Genomic DNA, 17,242 nt, shown 5'->3' on the forward strand with positions numbered 1-17,242 from the left:
GCGGGGGGCGGGGGGCGCGGGCGGCGGCGGCTGGGAGGGCGCCCAGCTCAGCGCGCTCCGGCCGCGGCCATCCCGGCGGGGCGGCGGGCCGGGTTAAGAGCAGAGCGGCGAGCACGTGAGCAAGGGCCCGCCCCCGCCCCCCGCGGGCCCCCCCAGCCGGCCGGGCCGGGGCCGCCGCGACGGGAGGACAAAAGAGGCGCCGCCCCGGGGCCCGCCTTCCCGCACCGCCTCGGCCCCCTCAGCAGGTGCAGGGCGGGCACACCCTGTCCCCATCTCGCGGCCCCCTCCTCGGCCACCCTTGACGTGGGCAGCTCCGAGGACCCATCGGTTTGTAGGGGGAGGGAGGCGGGGTACAGAGGGACCCCCGGGCTCTGACCCGGTGATGGCCCGTCTGGGGACCCGCGCGATCGAGGTGCGGGGGCGTGGCTGCCCGGCCGGGTTCGCCCTTCCGGCGTGTGTGCAGGAGGGGGCTGCCCAGACTCAGCCCCGAGCGCCCGGGTCGAAGGCTGTGGGAGCTAGGCAGGCTGGGGGGCGGGGGACGGAACCGAGGGCCCGAGAGTCCTGTTTGGCTCCGCGCCTGTAGGGTGTCTCGCCCACCCGTGGCGGAGCAGGTCACTGCGGAGTCCTCCCACAGCCTCGGTCCAGACTCCTTTCCATCCTGCAGGCTCCTTCTTCTCTGGGCCAAAGATGCCCCTGCCCCCAGGAGGGCTTCAAGGATTGCCGTCACCCAAGCCACCAGGAGGGTTTGGCGTGCCCTCTCTGGGCTGAGTCCCTCACACAGGGCACCCCAGTCCTTGTCCCTAAATAGCATGCAAACTAGCCAGGTCATTTGCATGCCGTTAGCATGCCCTATTTCCGCCTCTCTCATGCCAGCCCAAATCTTGGAGGAGCAGAAGATACCTCTGGAGCCCCCCAGCTTCCCCTCTCCAGTCAGACTAGGTTGCCCTGTCTGCAAATCGCCTGGCCTCCCAAACAACCTCCTCTGTCGTGCCCTCCAGCCCAGCTCTTGCCCTGGGTTCCTGGGCAAGATGCGTCCCCATAATAGGGGCTGAGATCTCTGACTTCTGCTAGGGATCCCAAGAACCAGAAGAGACCTGAGATGGGGGAGAGCATGTTGGGCTCGGGTGCCGCTGGTGAGGCCTTGTCCTGACTTTGTGCCCAAGGTCACAGCATCCTTGCACCACACCGGGAGTGCACAGGTCACCGAGGAGCAGGAGTGGAGGCAGGGAAACCCTTCCTGGGTCCTCTGCTTCCCCAGGAAACCAGGGCCTCTGCCAGGGATGGGGGAGCTGCCTCTGGCTTGTGACAACCCCCACCCCCCATCTCTATTTTAGGCCCAGGAAAAGTGAAAAGGTGATTTCCCGAGAAGCTGACATCAATGCTGGGAACGGGGTGGCTCCCCTCCCCAACTTCCCCCCACTTCAGTCACCTGCCACTCTGGACCCAGATGCTCAGCAAGGCGGAGCCCATTGTTCCCTGACTCTGGAGTCTTCTTGGAAACCTCCTCCATGGTGTAGGGGAGAGAGGGCCCTGGGGAATTAGGACCTACTATGTGATAGTCCCTAGAAACCCACAATTACCCAGGAGGGAGAGATTGTGCTCTTCAGTCTACAGACGGTGAAACTGAGGCTCTGAGAGGTTATGTGAGCGTCCCAAAGTCTCCCACAGCTGGTCAGTTAGAGGTGCATCCCATACTCTAGGGTCCCACTTGTGTCTGGCCACCCCTATCTCCACCTCTGCCTTCTATCTGGGGCCTGGAGGGGACTGGTCCATCTGGTCCATCTATCCCACCCTCCATGCCCCCGTTTGGCACACCTGTCACCACCAGGGTGAATCCATCCTGCCCCACCCACACATGTCGCAGGGCCCTGTCAGTGAGCCCTGATCTGGTGCGCCTCCCAAAAGGATAGGAGGAGTTCATCATTTCACAGTGGAGGCCCTGGGGCTCGGGCCTCCTTGGCTGAGGCACGTTCCTACCACTTCTGTGGCCCTGGTTCCTTGGGTTTCCTGTTGGGGAACCCTTGCTGGCCCCCAGAGTGACTCCTCTCTGGTGGCATTCTGGGCCAGCTCCAGTGGAGGCTCAATCACATGGCCCCACGGCCCCCAGCAGCCCCTTATCTTCCTGGGTTCCCCAGCTCAGAGTGGGCCCAGCTGGACACCTTGGCTCTCCCTTGACCACACCCTACTCCCCAGTCCGAGGCCCCCTTCCTCCATCTTGTCCCCGTGTGTGTGAGCTCTGCTACAAGCTCCACGCCTCTCCCAGGCAGGAAGCTGGCTTCAGTTCCCTCGGCCGCCTTCCTTCCTGAGGTTAGGGGCTGTAGAGACAGCCTTTCCTCAAACTGGGGGCTCCCCGAGGGCAGCAGCTGTCTCTCCCCACAGACTGGGACTTCACAAGAGTAGACATTGTCGCCCCCATCAGACCTAGCCCCTGATAGCAAGGATGGTTTTCTCCTTAGATTGGGGTTCCTGGGGGCAGGACCTGACTCCCGCATCAAACAGGAGGCTCCTGGGGAATCTCAGCCCAACCCCACAGCTATGGCGGCCCGTTTGGTCACTCCTGCCAATCTCTTGTTTCCCCCAGGAGGAGGCCTTGGGGACTCTGGAAATCAGAGGCTGGTGCCACTCCTCCCGCAGTCTTGAGGCCACCCTCAGGGTCACCCTGCTGAGGGAGCTGTTAGGCTCTGGTCCCCCGCCCCAGCCCTCCCTCAGAGCCCCCACCACCAGGAGGCTGAGGCCTCCTTCCCCTTGCAGCTCTTCTTTCCTTTCAGCCAATTCCTTCCTCAAATTTTCCTGCACAGGGGCCAAGCTGGGCTGATGTGGGGCCAAGGCCCAGGTCCAGCAGCTGCAGGTAAGGGAGGGGTGGCGGCTGGCCCGGCCCTGGGCTTGTGTGGTGGGCAGTGATTCCTGCCAACAGAGGCTGTCCAGGCCCCACGCCCGGTCTCCGAGGCCTGCAGCAGAGAGCACGCCACGCAAGGGGGCAGGGGGGTGTGGTCGGTAAGAAGAGCAGGACTCAGGACTCAAGCAACCAGCTGGGGTCTAACCCTAGTTAATGGCTCTGTGACCTTGAGCAGGTCCCCCAACCTCTCTGAGCCTCAGTTTCCCCATCTGTGAAGTCAGGGCTAGAAAAGCCCTCCCTCACAGCGCTGCAGGGGATAAATGAGTGGACAACCTCAAGAGCTCAGAGCAGCACCTGGTGCAGAGGGCTCACTCAACCTGGGCTCGCACTGTCCATGTTGTCCTTACGGTGCCGAGGAGGAAACCAGCTTCCTGGCCCTTCTCCAGGACCCATAGACTCCTTTACGGCTTGGGGGCCTCGGGGCCCTGTCTCCCCAGCACCTGGGGAGGCTGTACCTGGTAACATGATGCTGGGGGACAGGAGAACCAGGGAAAATGCCCACAGCATTGAGACAGGAAGTTCATTCTGCTTCCTCCCAGATCCGCCCCCGCCACCAGTACCCCATCCTTTCCATCAGGAGAGGACCACTCCTTATCAGAATCTCTCCCCAAAGGAAGCCTCATGCTCCTCCCTCTCACTTGTGAGCCGTACTCTCCTTTAAGCTCTGAAGCTCAGAGGCCTCGCCTCAGGGAGGAGTTGGAGGTGCCTGGGGTGTCAGAATCCCCGAGACCCCCATCCTTTGAGAGGTTCCCAGCACACAATGTAGTCATGCCCCAAAAGCCCAATGTGCTGGGGGAGGGAGGGGGCGCCCAGGAGCAGGGCGTCTCACGGAGCCCCTTAGCAGCTTGACCCACAAATGTACACTGGAGATGGGGATGTGGGTCTGAGCCACCACAAGGTGGGAGATCAGTAAAAATAAGCTCTAGTGAAGCGCCTTGGAGGGAGGCCTGGGGGGGGAATTTGCATGTGTGCGGTAATAAGTTACTTTGCTGGGTGTTTACAATGTGCCAAGCACCTCACAAACGTGTGATTCTTGCGACTTCCTAGTGAGGTGGCAACCAATAATAATAGTCTCCATTTTTCAGATTAAGAAAACTGAGTTTGCCAAAGGTCACAAAGTGGCAGGACCCCGATTTGAATTCAGGACTGTGTGGTCTGACGGTTTACACCTCAGGGTTCATGGAGAATATGAAACCTGTGCCTTGAAGAGTGGGGCCTTCTTGCTGTCATCGAGGGGTATTCCAGGTCAGGGACCAGGAGCTAAGATGCCAGGGCCGGACTGCCCACGGTGGCCAGACGAGTGGCTCAGTCTGGCTGGACAAGGTCTGGGGAAGGAGGTGGTGGGGAGGACAGTCAGCAGGGTGGTGAATTGGAGGACCTGAGACTGGCTGGAGCGGCAGGCGTTAGAAGACGCAGGAGGGATATACGACGAAGCAGGAAGGGGCAGCCGGCCTCGGACCAGGAACAAGGTGGTGGTAAGTCGGTCTGCGGAAGTAGCAGCACGGGAGGGATACAAGGGATTTATTGGAGGTCATGGTATTTTATTATCGGAAGGAAGGACCCTTGAAATCATCTCATCCAAGCTCCTCACTTAAAGATGAGGAAACTGAAGCCCAGGGTAGTGAGGGGACTCACCCAGTCCCCCTGCGAGTTAGTGGCGGCTAGATCGCTGCCTCCCCCCCCCAGCCCAGGTGCAGACTGGAACACAGGAGTCAGGGGCAGGGCTACCAATTCAGGCCACACCTACCGAGAAGAAAAAAGGTCCCAGGCCTGCGTCTGGGGAGGCAGTGAGGGCCAGAGGGCTCACTGGGGCACTGGGAGCTGAAGGAGTGGACATGGCAGAGAAAGGGCAGAGGCTGAGAGGGGGAACGAGGTTAAAGTGGGGCACTGGGAGTGGGGAGCCAGGTTTCAAGAAGGTGGAAAAGGACAAAGAGAACCTGACTTGGGTAATTATCAGGTTATCTGGTGACCCTGGAAGGGACAATCCCAGTGGAGTGCCTCAGGCAGAGCCTCCGCGGAGGTTTGGAAGGGAAGGGCGGTGCAGACATGGAGGCAGTGGCTGTAGACCACAGGAAGCAGCCAGAGAGCAGGAGGGGGCCTTCTTCAGGCTGCTGAATCAATGCAAGTGTTTTCCAGCATGGAGCCTGGGCAGAGGGAAGGGGAGCTGGTGAATCCAAAGACATTGACAAGGCTGGCGGGGGTGGGCTGGAGGGCACAGGGACAGTGTGACTCGGGGAGGAGGGACACTGCTTCCGTTGAGAGTCAGATGTTGAAGGGGGACTGAGAGCAGCATGGGGCCATGCCCACCAAGTCTAAGTCAAAGTCCTTGCTGGGAGGGAGGGAGTGGAAGGGGGTTTGAATAGTCCCCATGTCAAGGAGCCACCGAGGGACCTAACTTATGTCAAGCAGCACCCACCCGGCCTGGCTCAGGTTTCAGGTGTTGTGCGTTTCCCTCTGAATTTATATTCTGCAGGCCAGAACAGAGACATGGCAGTGAGGAGAGGTAGTCTTGGGACTTGATCTGGCTGAGATGTGATGTCCAAGGTCACAACTGTTGAGATGGGAGGGGAAGGTCACACAGTGGGATGTGAAGTCCTGGGCAGAGGGTGATCGCGCAGCGGTCTTGGAGTGAACAGCACGTGAGGACATCGGGAGGAGGGCTGAGGAGGGTGTGGGGGGGACCGCCTCGCCGGAGTGGCAGCATCATGGGAAAGGCAGTGGAGGACGAGGCATCCCCATGTGTCTCAAAATGAAAACGATGCAGCCACCAGGGCCCGGAAGGAAGCTGTTGTCTGGGCTCCCAGGAAGAAGGAGGGCCCCTAGCAGGAACGCTCATTAGGGCAAAGCAGTGTCCTTGAGTGGGTGGCGAGGGTTCAGAGCCAAGTGAGTGACCCGAGGACTGGACGGCGGCTGCCCGACCTCCCCTCAGCCCTGAGGGGCTAGGCGAGCCAGAGGGTGGTGGCACTCACAATGCTGTCCACCTGCAGGAGGCTCCCGCCCGCTCTGCAGTTATTCTGTCCATCTCTCTGGGCCCTCAGCCCTGCCTCGGGCAGATCAGGGCCTCACACACTGACTCCAGCCCCATCTCTTTGCTATTTGTTAACAAATGTATTTGTTCCTGAACCAAGATTAATTGTGAAATTTAACAGGAATGGCATAAAAAGGCCAATCATGACCTCTATGAGGGTTGTACACACAGTTGCTCTATTTCCAAACTAACAACTCCGGTCCTCACCCGCAGCTAGGCCCCCCTTTCTTCCTCCAAAATGAGACCGGGAATAGCATCAGGCTTCTGGTAGCTTCAACATTTAAAGAGACAAACACAGAGAGACAGAGAAGGGTGAGAAGAACCACAGTCAAAATGCAATAATAAAAAAAAAAGTAGCGAAAGAATCAATAGCAAACCCATCTCTGGCTCCAGATTAATGGCTTGGCTCAAAGAAATGGGGGGAGGTCCTTGGGGAAGGAGGGTGGGAGGGAAGAGGGTGATGCAGAAGTTGGCAGGTGAACCGGTGACCCTGGAACAGCAGAACTCAGGGTGGGCAGCCAGGGCTGAGAAGGGAAGAGGTGAGAAGGGTCCCCAGAGGGGGCTCTGGCCACATGCCAGGCTCAGGGGAAAGGTCAGCACTGGGCCCCCACTAAGTGCTGGGGAGGGAGCTCGGTAAGAGCTGCAGCCGAGCCCCTCCTCTGCTTCATATGTTCCTGAGGATCTTGTGCATGAGCGTGGGGGGCTGGGGGAGGGGACACAAACACAGGCACTTCGGAAAGCAGAAGAACCACATGCTTGTGGGAAAGGAGGCTGGGGGTGGGGGAGGGGAGCACCGACAGCTCACCCTCTTGGCTCTGCAAAGAGGCAAGTGCCTGCAGAGGGACAGGAAGCCAGGCCAGGGCTCCTGCTGCTCCAGCTCCTCTGTGGTCCCTCCCTATGCCAACCTTGCCTTGGCCTCCTGGCGTGGGCAGCTGGCCATGGCTGGACAGGCCCATCACTGGACCAGACTGCTGCTGGTCAAGGACACGGCTGGAGGCCGGGGTAGGAGAGGGCAGCCCCCAGCCCAGACGCTCCTGGTCCTACCCAAAGACTGGCAGGTGAGAGGACAGGCTCTTTCGATCCCACAGGGCTCGGCCACAAAGAGCTGTTCACTTGGACTTCAAAGGCCAGGCCCAGGGCTCCTTCTGGCTCTTTCGGGGAGCCCTGGGGCACTGCTCCTCCTTGTGTCAGCCCTGGCTGGGTATGCAGCACTCAGCAGAGGTATAACTGGTATCTCTGCATCTGGCCCTGGAGTTGGGAGCTGTCTGGCCCCACAGCTGTGTGCCCGAGGGACTCACAGGAGGAGTTTTCTGCTGCCACTGGGCTGGGGCTGGGAAACAGGAAGGCAGGGGATTGGGAGAGGTTGGGGGATCCAGAACCATTGGGAGCAGCTGGTTTCCACACTGGCTGGCAGAGGGTGGGGAAAGAGAGGTAGATTGGCTCTCTGCAGGTCCTCCTGGGGGCTGTGTGCCCACAGCTGAGTGCAGGTGGGCTGACAGCTGGCCTGGAGCTGCAGGGCAGCTGGGGAGCTGGTCAGCCTGCTGGGGGACACGGCCAAGGGCTGCACACTCTGAATCCTCAGATCCTGGGGGCCAGCCTCCCCCAGGCCAGGGAGACTGTGTAGCCCAGAACTCAGCTGGCCTGTCTGTCAGTGGCCAGGAGAAGGCATCTGGGAGGGAGAGGCAGGTCTGTGGGTGGCACAAGGGCAGGAGGGAGGCCGGAGGGCTGGGCTCATGGCCTGGAAGGGTGAGGGACAGGAGGTGCCTGCCACCAGTTGTCCTGGTGCCACAGGGGCTGGGGGCTCTTGGGTCAAAGAATGAGCCCTGTGGCCAGGACACTCCTGGCCTCTTCTCGGTATTGCTGCTGGGGAACTGAACCTTTCGCTTGTGGCCAACAAGTGCCAGGTCTGGGCCAGAGGAGAGGGCTGCAAAGCCAGAGCTGGAAAGGAGGTACTGGGAAGCAGGGCTCCTGGACACTGGTGTCCCTGGGGGGTCCACAATGACATCAGCCAACTCCTCCAGCTCCTGGCAGCTTGCTACTGGTCGGGGTATCTCTCCAGCCTCCACAGGTTCAGCTGGTGCCTTCATGTCACCCGTCTTCCCATCCTGCTCTTGGGCGCCTGGGACCTGGTGGTTGTCTTCTTCCCTCATCCTGGGAGATGCTGCCCTGGGATGGGAGGGCTGGCTGGGAGGCAGAGTCTCAGGACATAGAAGGTCACAATCTGAAGCCGGGGAGCCTGGCTGCCTGTGGGGACAGAAACACCCAGTAGGCCACAGGGCTCAGCTCCACAGGAGGTGGCAAGGTGGGATCCTCCCAGGTTGGGGCTGAGGGCAGGGTCGGGGGACACACATGGTGCTACCCTTCTGGGTCTTTGTGTGCTGAAGAGAGCTGCCCATGCTGGGGCGCTGTGAAAGGCCTGCTCTGTGGGTCTGACCCTGCAGTAGCGGCCAGCCCTGTGTGCACCTCTCTTGGCTCTGCGGCCTGTGGTTGGGGCTGGCCAGAGGCACAGGTTAGAGGCTGTTGCTTTTAATAACTCCACAGAGGAGGCTGTGCCCTTTGGTGGCTGGAGAAAGCAGCACAGAACCTGGCTGTGTGAGCTGAGCTGGAGGGAGCCCCAAGGTGGAGACTCAGGGTGAGAGGGGAAGCCACAGCTCCTTGGTGGGCAGCAGGGGAGAGCTGGGCTCAGGGGGCCCTGGAATTCCACCGAATCCCCTGAAATCCTTCTTTCTGGGGGCAACTTCTAGAAAGGCAGAAAGACTTTGCTCTTCACTCACCTGGGATGGACCCAGGAATCCCATTCCCCATTTCTAGAAGACCAGACAGGCATGTGACCGGACATATGCCAGAAGCAGCAACTGCTGAACTGCTCCCCCGTCCCCACAACCAGCAGTGCTGGTGCATTGGGAAGGGAGCTACGCTCTGGTCTGGGCTAAGTCCCGACTGGCTGAAGCTACAAATGGAGGTCCCCCCACTGCCCCACCTCTAAAACGAACAGGACAGAGAATGGTGGGAAAAAAAGGTGAGGAAAGAGAAGAATGCCACAGGCTGGTCCCTGCTGTCGCCAACCTGAGGGCTCCTTTCCCCTAGAGAGGGCGGCAGCGGGAGAGTGAGAAGGCAGTGGTGCCCCTGACCCGTGGCAGGCTGCACGGCGCTCACCTGGGGAGGCTGGCCTGGAAGGGGATGTCCGCAAAGCTGTGGCTGAGCCGGGCGATGATCCGATCAACTTCTGCATACGGATGGGCTTCCAGGGCAAAGCCCTGGTGCTGGGTGCTCTGCAGATGCTGCCCAGGGGAAAGCAGGCACAAGGATTAGACAAGGCCGAGGAGGGACGCGAGCAGACCGCCCAGCCACAGCAGGGTGGAGACTGGTGGGAAAGGTGCTCTCAGAACAGTCAGGGAGCAGCGGCTTAGCGGGGAAGGCTCACCCCACGGAGCTCCTCAAAAGCCTCTCGGCAGCACTCGCAGTAGCCTCTCTTCCTCCCCGGAGCCATGCGGGCAGCTGACCGTGGACTTGGCTCTCGTTCCTTGGGTTCTCTGGGGATGGCACAGGTGTGGGAAAGTGGTCACCGCTGGGGCCTTCAAGGGGCAACTGCTGCTCCAGGGCCTGGAGCCCAGGCCAGTGAGGGGATGGACCAAAACGGCCCTGGAGTTGGGCCGGCATAAGCAGGCCTGCCTCCACTTGGCACCATTTGTCCAAGGATGCAGGAGAGGCAACAAGGAAGAGGAGACCTCCCTGTGGGCCTCCTCTCCTAGCTGTCCTTTTCCCACCCACTCAACTCAAACCACAGGGGAGGACAGGTGATGGCGGCAGCAAGAATCCCTCATAGGACAATTCCAGTTCTGTGCTCACACTCAAACCCACGTTCACTTGCCCTGCAAGAGGAGAGGGGAAAGGCCTCAATGGCAGCAAGGGAACTGTGCTGTCCTCGATCTCTTCCACCTTGAATGTCCCCTCACCCTGGTTCAGTCTGTCTCCTCCCTCACGCTGACCTGTGCCTTGTACACCTTCACCGAGGACTTGCAAATCTTCTGAAACCTGACTTCTCCTCTGAATTTCAGTCCTGTATTTTTGTTGTTGTTGTTGAAGAAGACTTGCCCTGAGCTAATATCCATTGCCAATCCTTCTCTTTTTGTTTGAGGAAGACTAGCCCTGAGCTAACATCTGTTCCAATCTTCCTCTACTTTATATGTGGGTCACCACCACAGCATGGCTGTCGAGTGGTGTAGGTCCTTGCCTGGGATCTGAACCTGTGAACCTGAACCTGGGCCACTGAAGTGGAGACAGTGAACTTAGCCACTGCACTACACGGCTGGCACTCAGTCCTGTATTTCCTTCTTTTTTCTTTTTTAAAGATTTTATTTTTCCTTTTTCTCCCAAAAGCCCCCTAGTACATAGTAGTGTGTTTTTAGTTGTGGGTCCTTCCAGTTGTTGAATGTGGGATGCCACCTCAGCATGGCTTGACGAGCAGTGCCATGTCTGTGCCCAGGATCCGAACTGGTGAAACCCTGGGCTGCCAAAGCAGAGCACGCGAACTTAACCACTCAGCCACAGGGCCGGTCCCCTAAGTCTTGTATTTCTAATGGCCTGCAGGGCACTGCTATTTAACCGTCCGAGCAAGCTCAACATGTCCCAAATAGTCCTGTGTAAGGACTTCTAAGTATGACACAAAACCCACAAAACAGAAAAAAGAAAAGCTGATAAATTCAAGTACATGCAATTTTTTTAAATGTGTGCCTGGCAGAAAACATAAGCAAAGTTAAAAGACAAACCGCAAAGTGGGGGGAGCTACTTATAACGAAGAACATGCACAGAAGTTCATTCTCCTCAAACCTGAAGGGCTCCTCACAGATCAATAAGAAAGTGATCAACAACTGGATAGAAAAATGGGCAAACGACATGAGGAAGGTTCCCACAAAAAGAGATTCAAATGACCAAACATATGAAAACAGACTTCACCTCATTGAGAATGAGAAGAAATGAAAATTGTAATCACACCGAGGTTCAGTTTTAATCTATCAGACTGGGGGAGGTCAACAAAGCTGAGAGCTCACAGGATCAGCCAAGGGTCTGGGGAACAGGCTCTGGTCCAGGGCGGTGAGAGCACACTCTGGCATCTCCTCCATGAAAAGCAATTTGGCTGCATTTATCAAAATTAGAAATGCAGGCACCCTTTCACCCAGCATTTCCACTTTGAGGAATTTATTCTGCAAATATACTTGAACAATCATAAACGTACTCTGAACCAGACTATTCACTGCAGCACTGTTTATAACAGCAAAAGCCTGGAAATAATCTAAGCATCCATCACCCAGAGCTGGTTAAGTAAACCACAGTAAATCCATACAACGGAATACCCTGCAGCCATACAAGGGAACGAGGATGCTCTTCAGGTACTAATCATTAATTGATCTAAGACATATTAAGGGGAAATAGCAAGATCCAGTACAGTGAATATTATGCTCCTCTTTATGTAAGAAGAGAGAACCAAGGAGACACAACGTACTTCTGTGCAAGCAGATCTCTGGAGAGATCCATGACTGGAGACTGGGGGATGGGTGTGGAATACAGATTTTTCACTTTAAACCCTTTGTAACTCTTTTTTTTTTGAGGAAGATTAGCCCTGAGCTAACATCTGCTGCCAATCCTCCTCTTTTTGCTGAGGAAGACTGGCCCTGAGCTAACATCCGTGCCCATCTTCCCCTACTTTATATGTGGGACACCTACCACAGCATGGCTTGCCAAGCGGTGCCATGTCTGCACCTGGGATCTGAACTGGCGAACCCTGGACCACCAAAGCAGAACGTGTGAAAATAACTGCTGTGCCATTGGGTTGGCCTCCGCTTTGTAACTCTTGAATTTTGAACCAACATATAATAATTTTTAAATTAAAAAACTTTAAACATTTCCTCTCACAGATTTTCTACACATACACCCCTTTCCCCCCCAGAACCCTCCCTGGGCCAACCCCTTCTCTCTCTCTCTTTTTTTTCGGTGAGGAAGATTTGCCCTGAGCTAACGTCCATTGCCAATCCTCTTTTTTTCTTTTTGCTTGAGGAAGATTAGCCTTAAGCTAACATCTGCACCAATCTTCTTCTATTTTGTATATGGGATGTCTCCACAGCATAGCTGACAAGTGGAGCAGGTCTGTGCTCAGGATCTGAACCCATGAACCCGGGCTGCTGAAGTGGAATGCACAGAACTTTAACCACTCAGCCACAGGGCCAGCCCCCTAACCCCCTCTCTAAGTAACACTAAAGCTTCGTCGCTTCTTCATCTTCTTCCCTTTACAACCTCCCAGCTCCTCAGCGACCCCAAGGCCATCCCAGGCCTCGCCGCAGCTCCCTGCCCCAAGCTCGGGCTGCCTCCTGGCCGGCGCTCTCTGGTATCCCTTGCACCTTCTGGGAAAGGATGAAGGTCACCCGGACTTCAGCTTAGCTCATTCTCGCCTTCCTCCCCTCTCCATCTACTGCCACATTCCCTTCTGGTTTTCCTCCCATTTGCATGATTTCCTGACCCCACGGCCTTTATCTACTGGTAGAACCCAGAGGCACTCCTTGGCCATGGAATTCTCAGGCTGCCCCATTCTCCTGGTCTGTGAACTAAGCCTGTGGCCCAGAAGCTAGAAAGGGTCTGAGAAGGCACCTAGACCGTCAACCGAGCCTTGTTCCTTCTGCACTTCGGTCAGCGACAGTCCAAATTCTTACACATCTGTACAGCAGGAATAACAACAAGCCTACAAGCCGCTTCGGGTCCCCCAGATGCCCTGCCCCTTATTGTTCCTCACATTTAGCTCAAAAGGCCTCAAACTTTGATGTGCATCGAAATTACCCAGGGAACTCGTGAGAATGTAGCTTTTGGGGCTCCATCATCAGAGACTGTGATTCTGTGGGTGTGGAGCCCAGGAACCTGCATTTTTAATGCCCCCCCCCCCCCCCCCCGGGACTCTCAAGTTTCAGAAACCAGCCTATTGCCCTCTGGACACAAGCCAAACTCTTCAGTAGGGATGGAGAATACCAAATAATACGGAGAAGCACTCCTAATGCCTCTCTTCTCTGGGCTAAGTTCCCAGAATAGACTTTGCCTAAGGAGCTAACACATGGCCATTCCCAAATCTGAGCAGCAGGCCTCCGAGGGGAAGGACTTTGGCCTGTAACCAGCCCTTGGTACTCAGGAACCAGAAAGACCCACCTGGTACGGTGTGAGCTGCCCAGGGTCGTCGGGGCCTCAAACGGACTTGCATCTTTGGGTCCCAGAAAAGAAATTTCAGGAAAGGATTTAAACTGATGGTGGAAAGGACGAAACTTCCTGAAACACAGAAAACTTCCACTTTGACTCCAGTGGGGAAGGGACAAGATGAGAAGGGGGGCCGGCCCAGCGCCCTAGAATTCCAATCCTGATAAAATAGATTCTCACCTGCACACCTTTTAAGTTCTCAAACCAAACTCCCATCAGCCTTTCTAGGTTAAGTGACTATGTATGCTCTCCCTGTCTACTTTTCAAGCCCGTTTACACTCACTGCTTCATCTGAATCCTATAATCACCCTCTGAGCTGAGTGGAACGAGTGGTGGTGTCCCATTTTATAGAAGAGGAAATGAAGCCCAAAAGGTTCTGTGACTTTCCCAGGGGCTCACGACTAGTAAAGCGGCCGTGACCAGCCCAGAAGCCACTGCCTCCCAACTCCTGATTTAGTTCTTATCACCTTTCCATTTTGTTCCTTGACCCTAAAACAACCTTTCCGGACTCTAGCCTAGCAGAATCTAAAAGGAAGAATGTTTAAACAGTGATTTTCCTGCTCTGTGAAGAGAAACACTTCTGCTCTGCACTGGTCCTTTGCACCATCCTAGGGGTGGTGTTCTGAACAGAAAGGAGAGGCACAGCGAAGGTTCCCGCTAGTCAGACCCATACTGAGTGGTTTTGGTGCTTTGCCCCAAGTTGTTCACGTTCAAGAGACTTTCAGAGCCGGGTCTGGTAATTCGTGGAGGCTCGGCAAACCCAGCTGGAGGAACTTCCAGCTCACAGTTGACTGCAGTGGCTCCAGGGGAGAGCGCAGGCCTTGGGTTCCTGGGCGGCACAGTGAGAGCCCTGGCCTCAGGAGTGAATTAACAAATGAGTCTTTTTGGACCCTTAAGGAGAAGGAGGTGCCGCCTTTATGGCTGTGGTACCCCCTTGTTCTTCTTCCTCAAAGATGTTTTATTTCTGCTTAGGAGGCTGGGAAGTTGAGGTTGGTGAGGCTATCAGCCTTTGAAGAGCACCTGCTTCAGGACAGCACATTAGAAGAGTCACAAGAAACCTCAGCCCCACGTGCATCTCCTCTCTTGCCTGTGAGGCCAGGGACACACAAAGACGTGTACCCGCTCCGGGAATGGATACTGCCTAGGCCTGCCACGTGCAGTGAGATACTGAGGCATTGGCGATGTCTCAGCTGCTGCATACGAGTCATGACTACTTGCATTTAACTGGTTGTGAAGGGGCTGGGGCTGAGGACATGTACGCCCTCCCATTGGAACCGGAGAAGAGAGCACCTCATTACCATCCCTGCATTTTTTCCACTCACTTTTGGGCCACCAAAGCCAACTCTGTACTGTGTGCAGGCACTGAGAAGGGAACCTAGGCCCATGTGGAGGATGGGCAGGCTTGCCAGGCTCCCGGGGCTGGGTCCTTAGCTTCCCTGCCTGAGGCTGAGGGATACAGACAATTCTGGTCCTAGGAATCTCTGCTGGGTACATGTGGCCATTTCTTTTTCAAAAAACTTTTTGAGAGAATTCTAGATTCACAGAGACTTTTGATCTAGCACCTCCTGAAGAGTCAGTGATCACCCAGGTGGCTAACAGCTCATCAGGTTACCATCACGTGACCCTCCTGCTCTAGGTAAGCAGGGGCCCTAACGGTGAACGGACAGGGCAGAGAGGAGAGGGCGCCAGGCAGGACAGTCAGGACACCTGGATTCCAGCCTTGGGCTAAGATTCACTGGCAAAGTGGCTGTGTTCCAGTCCCTTAATTTCTCTGACCTCAGTTTCTCCATTAGGAAGAGGATGGACTCACGCTATTTTTCACCCAGGGCTGTCATGAGATAACATGTGCCAGAAAAGGGTTTTACACAGCAAAACAGAAAGGTTTCATTAAGCACAAGGTGATGTGACAAGGGAGCCCCAATGCCACCCCAAACATCCTCACTTCAGCCAAGATGACTGTACTAGCACTGTACTGGGGCCAGCAATGATTCGATATTAAGTGTCAGCACACACCTGGGGGAAACAAGGAGCAATAATGAGCTTGGATGGGACAGCATGAGCTCATAAAAGCAGAGCATTAAAAGGAGGTAATTCACAAACAGGGTCATTAATCTCTGACTCATGACCAAGAGGAGTGCCAACTGTGCAATGCCACCTTCAGAGGCTCCTCGTGGTCTGTGTAACACTTCTCCATGACAGAGGGAGAAATCGGCTTCTGGGGAGGAGGAAGGTGCAGGGCTGAGGGGCTCCATATCCCACACATCAGCTCAGGGCCCCTAAGCACCTCTGTTCCATGTGGGCCTGGTGGGGATGAGGGGAGAGAGAGGAGGCCCCACTCACCTGCTCTCATCTTCGATTTTGAGGAACGGAGCCTTCAGTCTGGCCACTGGAAGGGAAGAGTGCACACATTAGCCATCCGTCTGCTCCAGTGCAGGGCCTGCGGCGCACACAGGAAATGATCAGAGAGGAGAGGCTCAGCCAAAGCCTAAGAGCCTCTCGGAGCTGGAACACACACTGCCAAGGTGCGCCTTTCCATTTGGCAGAGGTGAGGCACCCACTCCCATTTCCTCCGGCCTCTACCCTGGGAGAAAGAGTCCCACTATAGGAGGAGAAGCTGCAGGGTGCCTGGGGTCCTAGGTGTGCCTGCCCTCAGCAGGATACAGGATCGTCCTGTGTGTGGGTTCTGGAAGCTGTCAACCGACCATTAGAAACCTGGCTGGGTGGGAGAAACCTAGCCCCTGTCGGGTTCTGCCAATAGCCTCACGCCCTTCTCAGACCTTTATTCCTGGTGTCTCAGAATCCCAAGGGGCCTGAGAACAATCCCAGGCAGAATTCTCCATGAGAACCCTCGGCGTCTGGGGGGAGCAGAGAGGAAGAGAATTAAAGAGTGTTTGTCTAGCTATCTTAGCAGAAGGATGGTAAAAAAATATCAAAGGTTCCTGAAAAAATAGGGTAATGGGGTGCTGGGAAGACAAGTCTGGAGTCAATTAATCCAGAGATTCATCTTCTACTAGCCAGTTATTTGCACAGTTTACAAAATCTCTTAGGCATTACGAAACACTTTCACCTTCTCATGGTGACCCGAAGTCCTGTCAAAGGGGCAGCCAAGGCACTAGAAGCCTGGGCAGAACCAACAGCCACCAAATCCCCAAAGAGGCTGCCGCCTCACGGCTCCAGACCTGTTCGAGGCCGCTGCCAGCACCCAAGTGAAAAGCAGCCTTTCTCCTTGCACAGCAGCAGTTCCCATTAATTACTTTTTTGGGGCAATTTCTTGTCTTTCTAATTAACTGAGACAGTGATTAAAATTAATTCCCCCACAGATTTCCTTGAATTTCAAACATGAGAGGTGCCAAGTGATTTTTCTTAGCTCCTGCTTGTGCACGAATAAATGCTACTTAAAGAGCATCTTTAGGAGAAACATCCAGGGGAAGAAACTCTCCTGCTGTCCAAGAGGAGCCGGGAGATGGGCCCCTCAATCTGCCTGTTTGTCAATTTCAGGGAGTTTGGCATTTCTTAAAGTGGTAGGCAGCTGTCAAACTGCCCACCGCAAACTGCTCCTGACTCAGGCGAAAAAAGATGCTGAACTTCAATCAACGCCCAGGAACAGCCAGAGGATACAGGAGGCAGAGCGACTACATGGGATTTTGGCTCTAAGCAGAAGCCCTGGCCCAGCAGCTCTGGACTTGGTTGTGGCGGTCCCTCTACCGCCGCGCTCCTCTCTGAAGCCCAGGCCCTGGAAACAGGAAGAGGAACACAACCTGGACTTGCTTCCTGCCGCAGAAAAGTGAGCAGATGCTGCCACAGAGGGAGTCGTGGGGCAGCGTTTAGGGAGGGAGGGATTGCAATTAGATGAGGAAAAGCTACCACACTGACCTTTCCGCGTTCTTGACTCCGCTGGACGTGTTCCCTAAATGGAAAGGGAAAATAGGTCAAGGATGTGAGGGAGCCAGGGGGGTCGAGGAACCAGGCCCAGTGAGCCTAGCTGCTGTGAGTCTGCCCCACTTTGCTTTCCGCTGTCGGCTGAGCCCTCAGCTAGAGCAGAACCGAGCACAACGGCTCCCTCCAGCTCCCCAGGGACATGATGA

At 55.9% G+C, this 17,242-nt stretch overlaps 1 protein-coding gene across 13 annotated transcripts in view; it reads right to left on the reverse strand.

Annotated features, from left to right (window-relative positions):
* Positions 1–5,984: 5,984 nt before the first annotated feature.
* DBF4B (DBF4B-CDC7 kinase regulatory subunit) overlaps positions 5,985–17,242 on the reverse strand; it is a 31,468-nt gene continuing 20,210 nt past the window's right edge. For all 13 annotated transcript variants that reach the window (XM_014739701.3, XM_023652398.2, XM_070226110.1 and 10 more), the window contains 6 exons: positions 17,031–17,064; positions 15,498–15,543; positions 13,113–13,229; positions 9,349–9,457; positions 9,081–9,205; positions 5,985–8,168 (listed from right to left, as the gene is read on the reverse strand). In XM_014739701.3, coding sequence (XP_014595187.2) covers positions 7,112–8,168; positions 9,081–9,205; positions 9,349–9,457; positions 13,113–13,229; positions 15,498–15,543; positions 17,031–17,064 — 1,488 coding nt within the window. In that variant the 3' untranslated portion in view covers positions 5,985–7,111. The remainder of the gene's footprint in view (positions 8,169–9,080; positions 9,206–9,348; positions 9,458–13,112; positions 13,230–15,497; positions 15,544–17,030; positions 17,065–17,242) is intronic.

Source organism: Equus caballus, chromosome 11 (assembly GCF_041296265.1).
Source record: "Equus caballus isolate H_3958 breed thoroughbred chromosome 11, TB-T2T, whole genome shotgun sequence".
Lineage (NCBI taxonomy): Eukaryota > Metazoa > Chordata > Mammalia > Perissodactyla > Equidae > Equus > Equus caballus.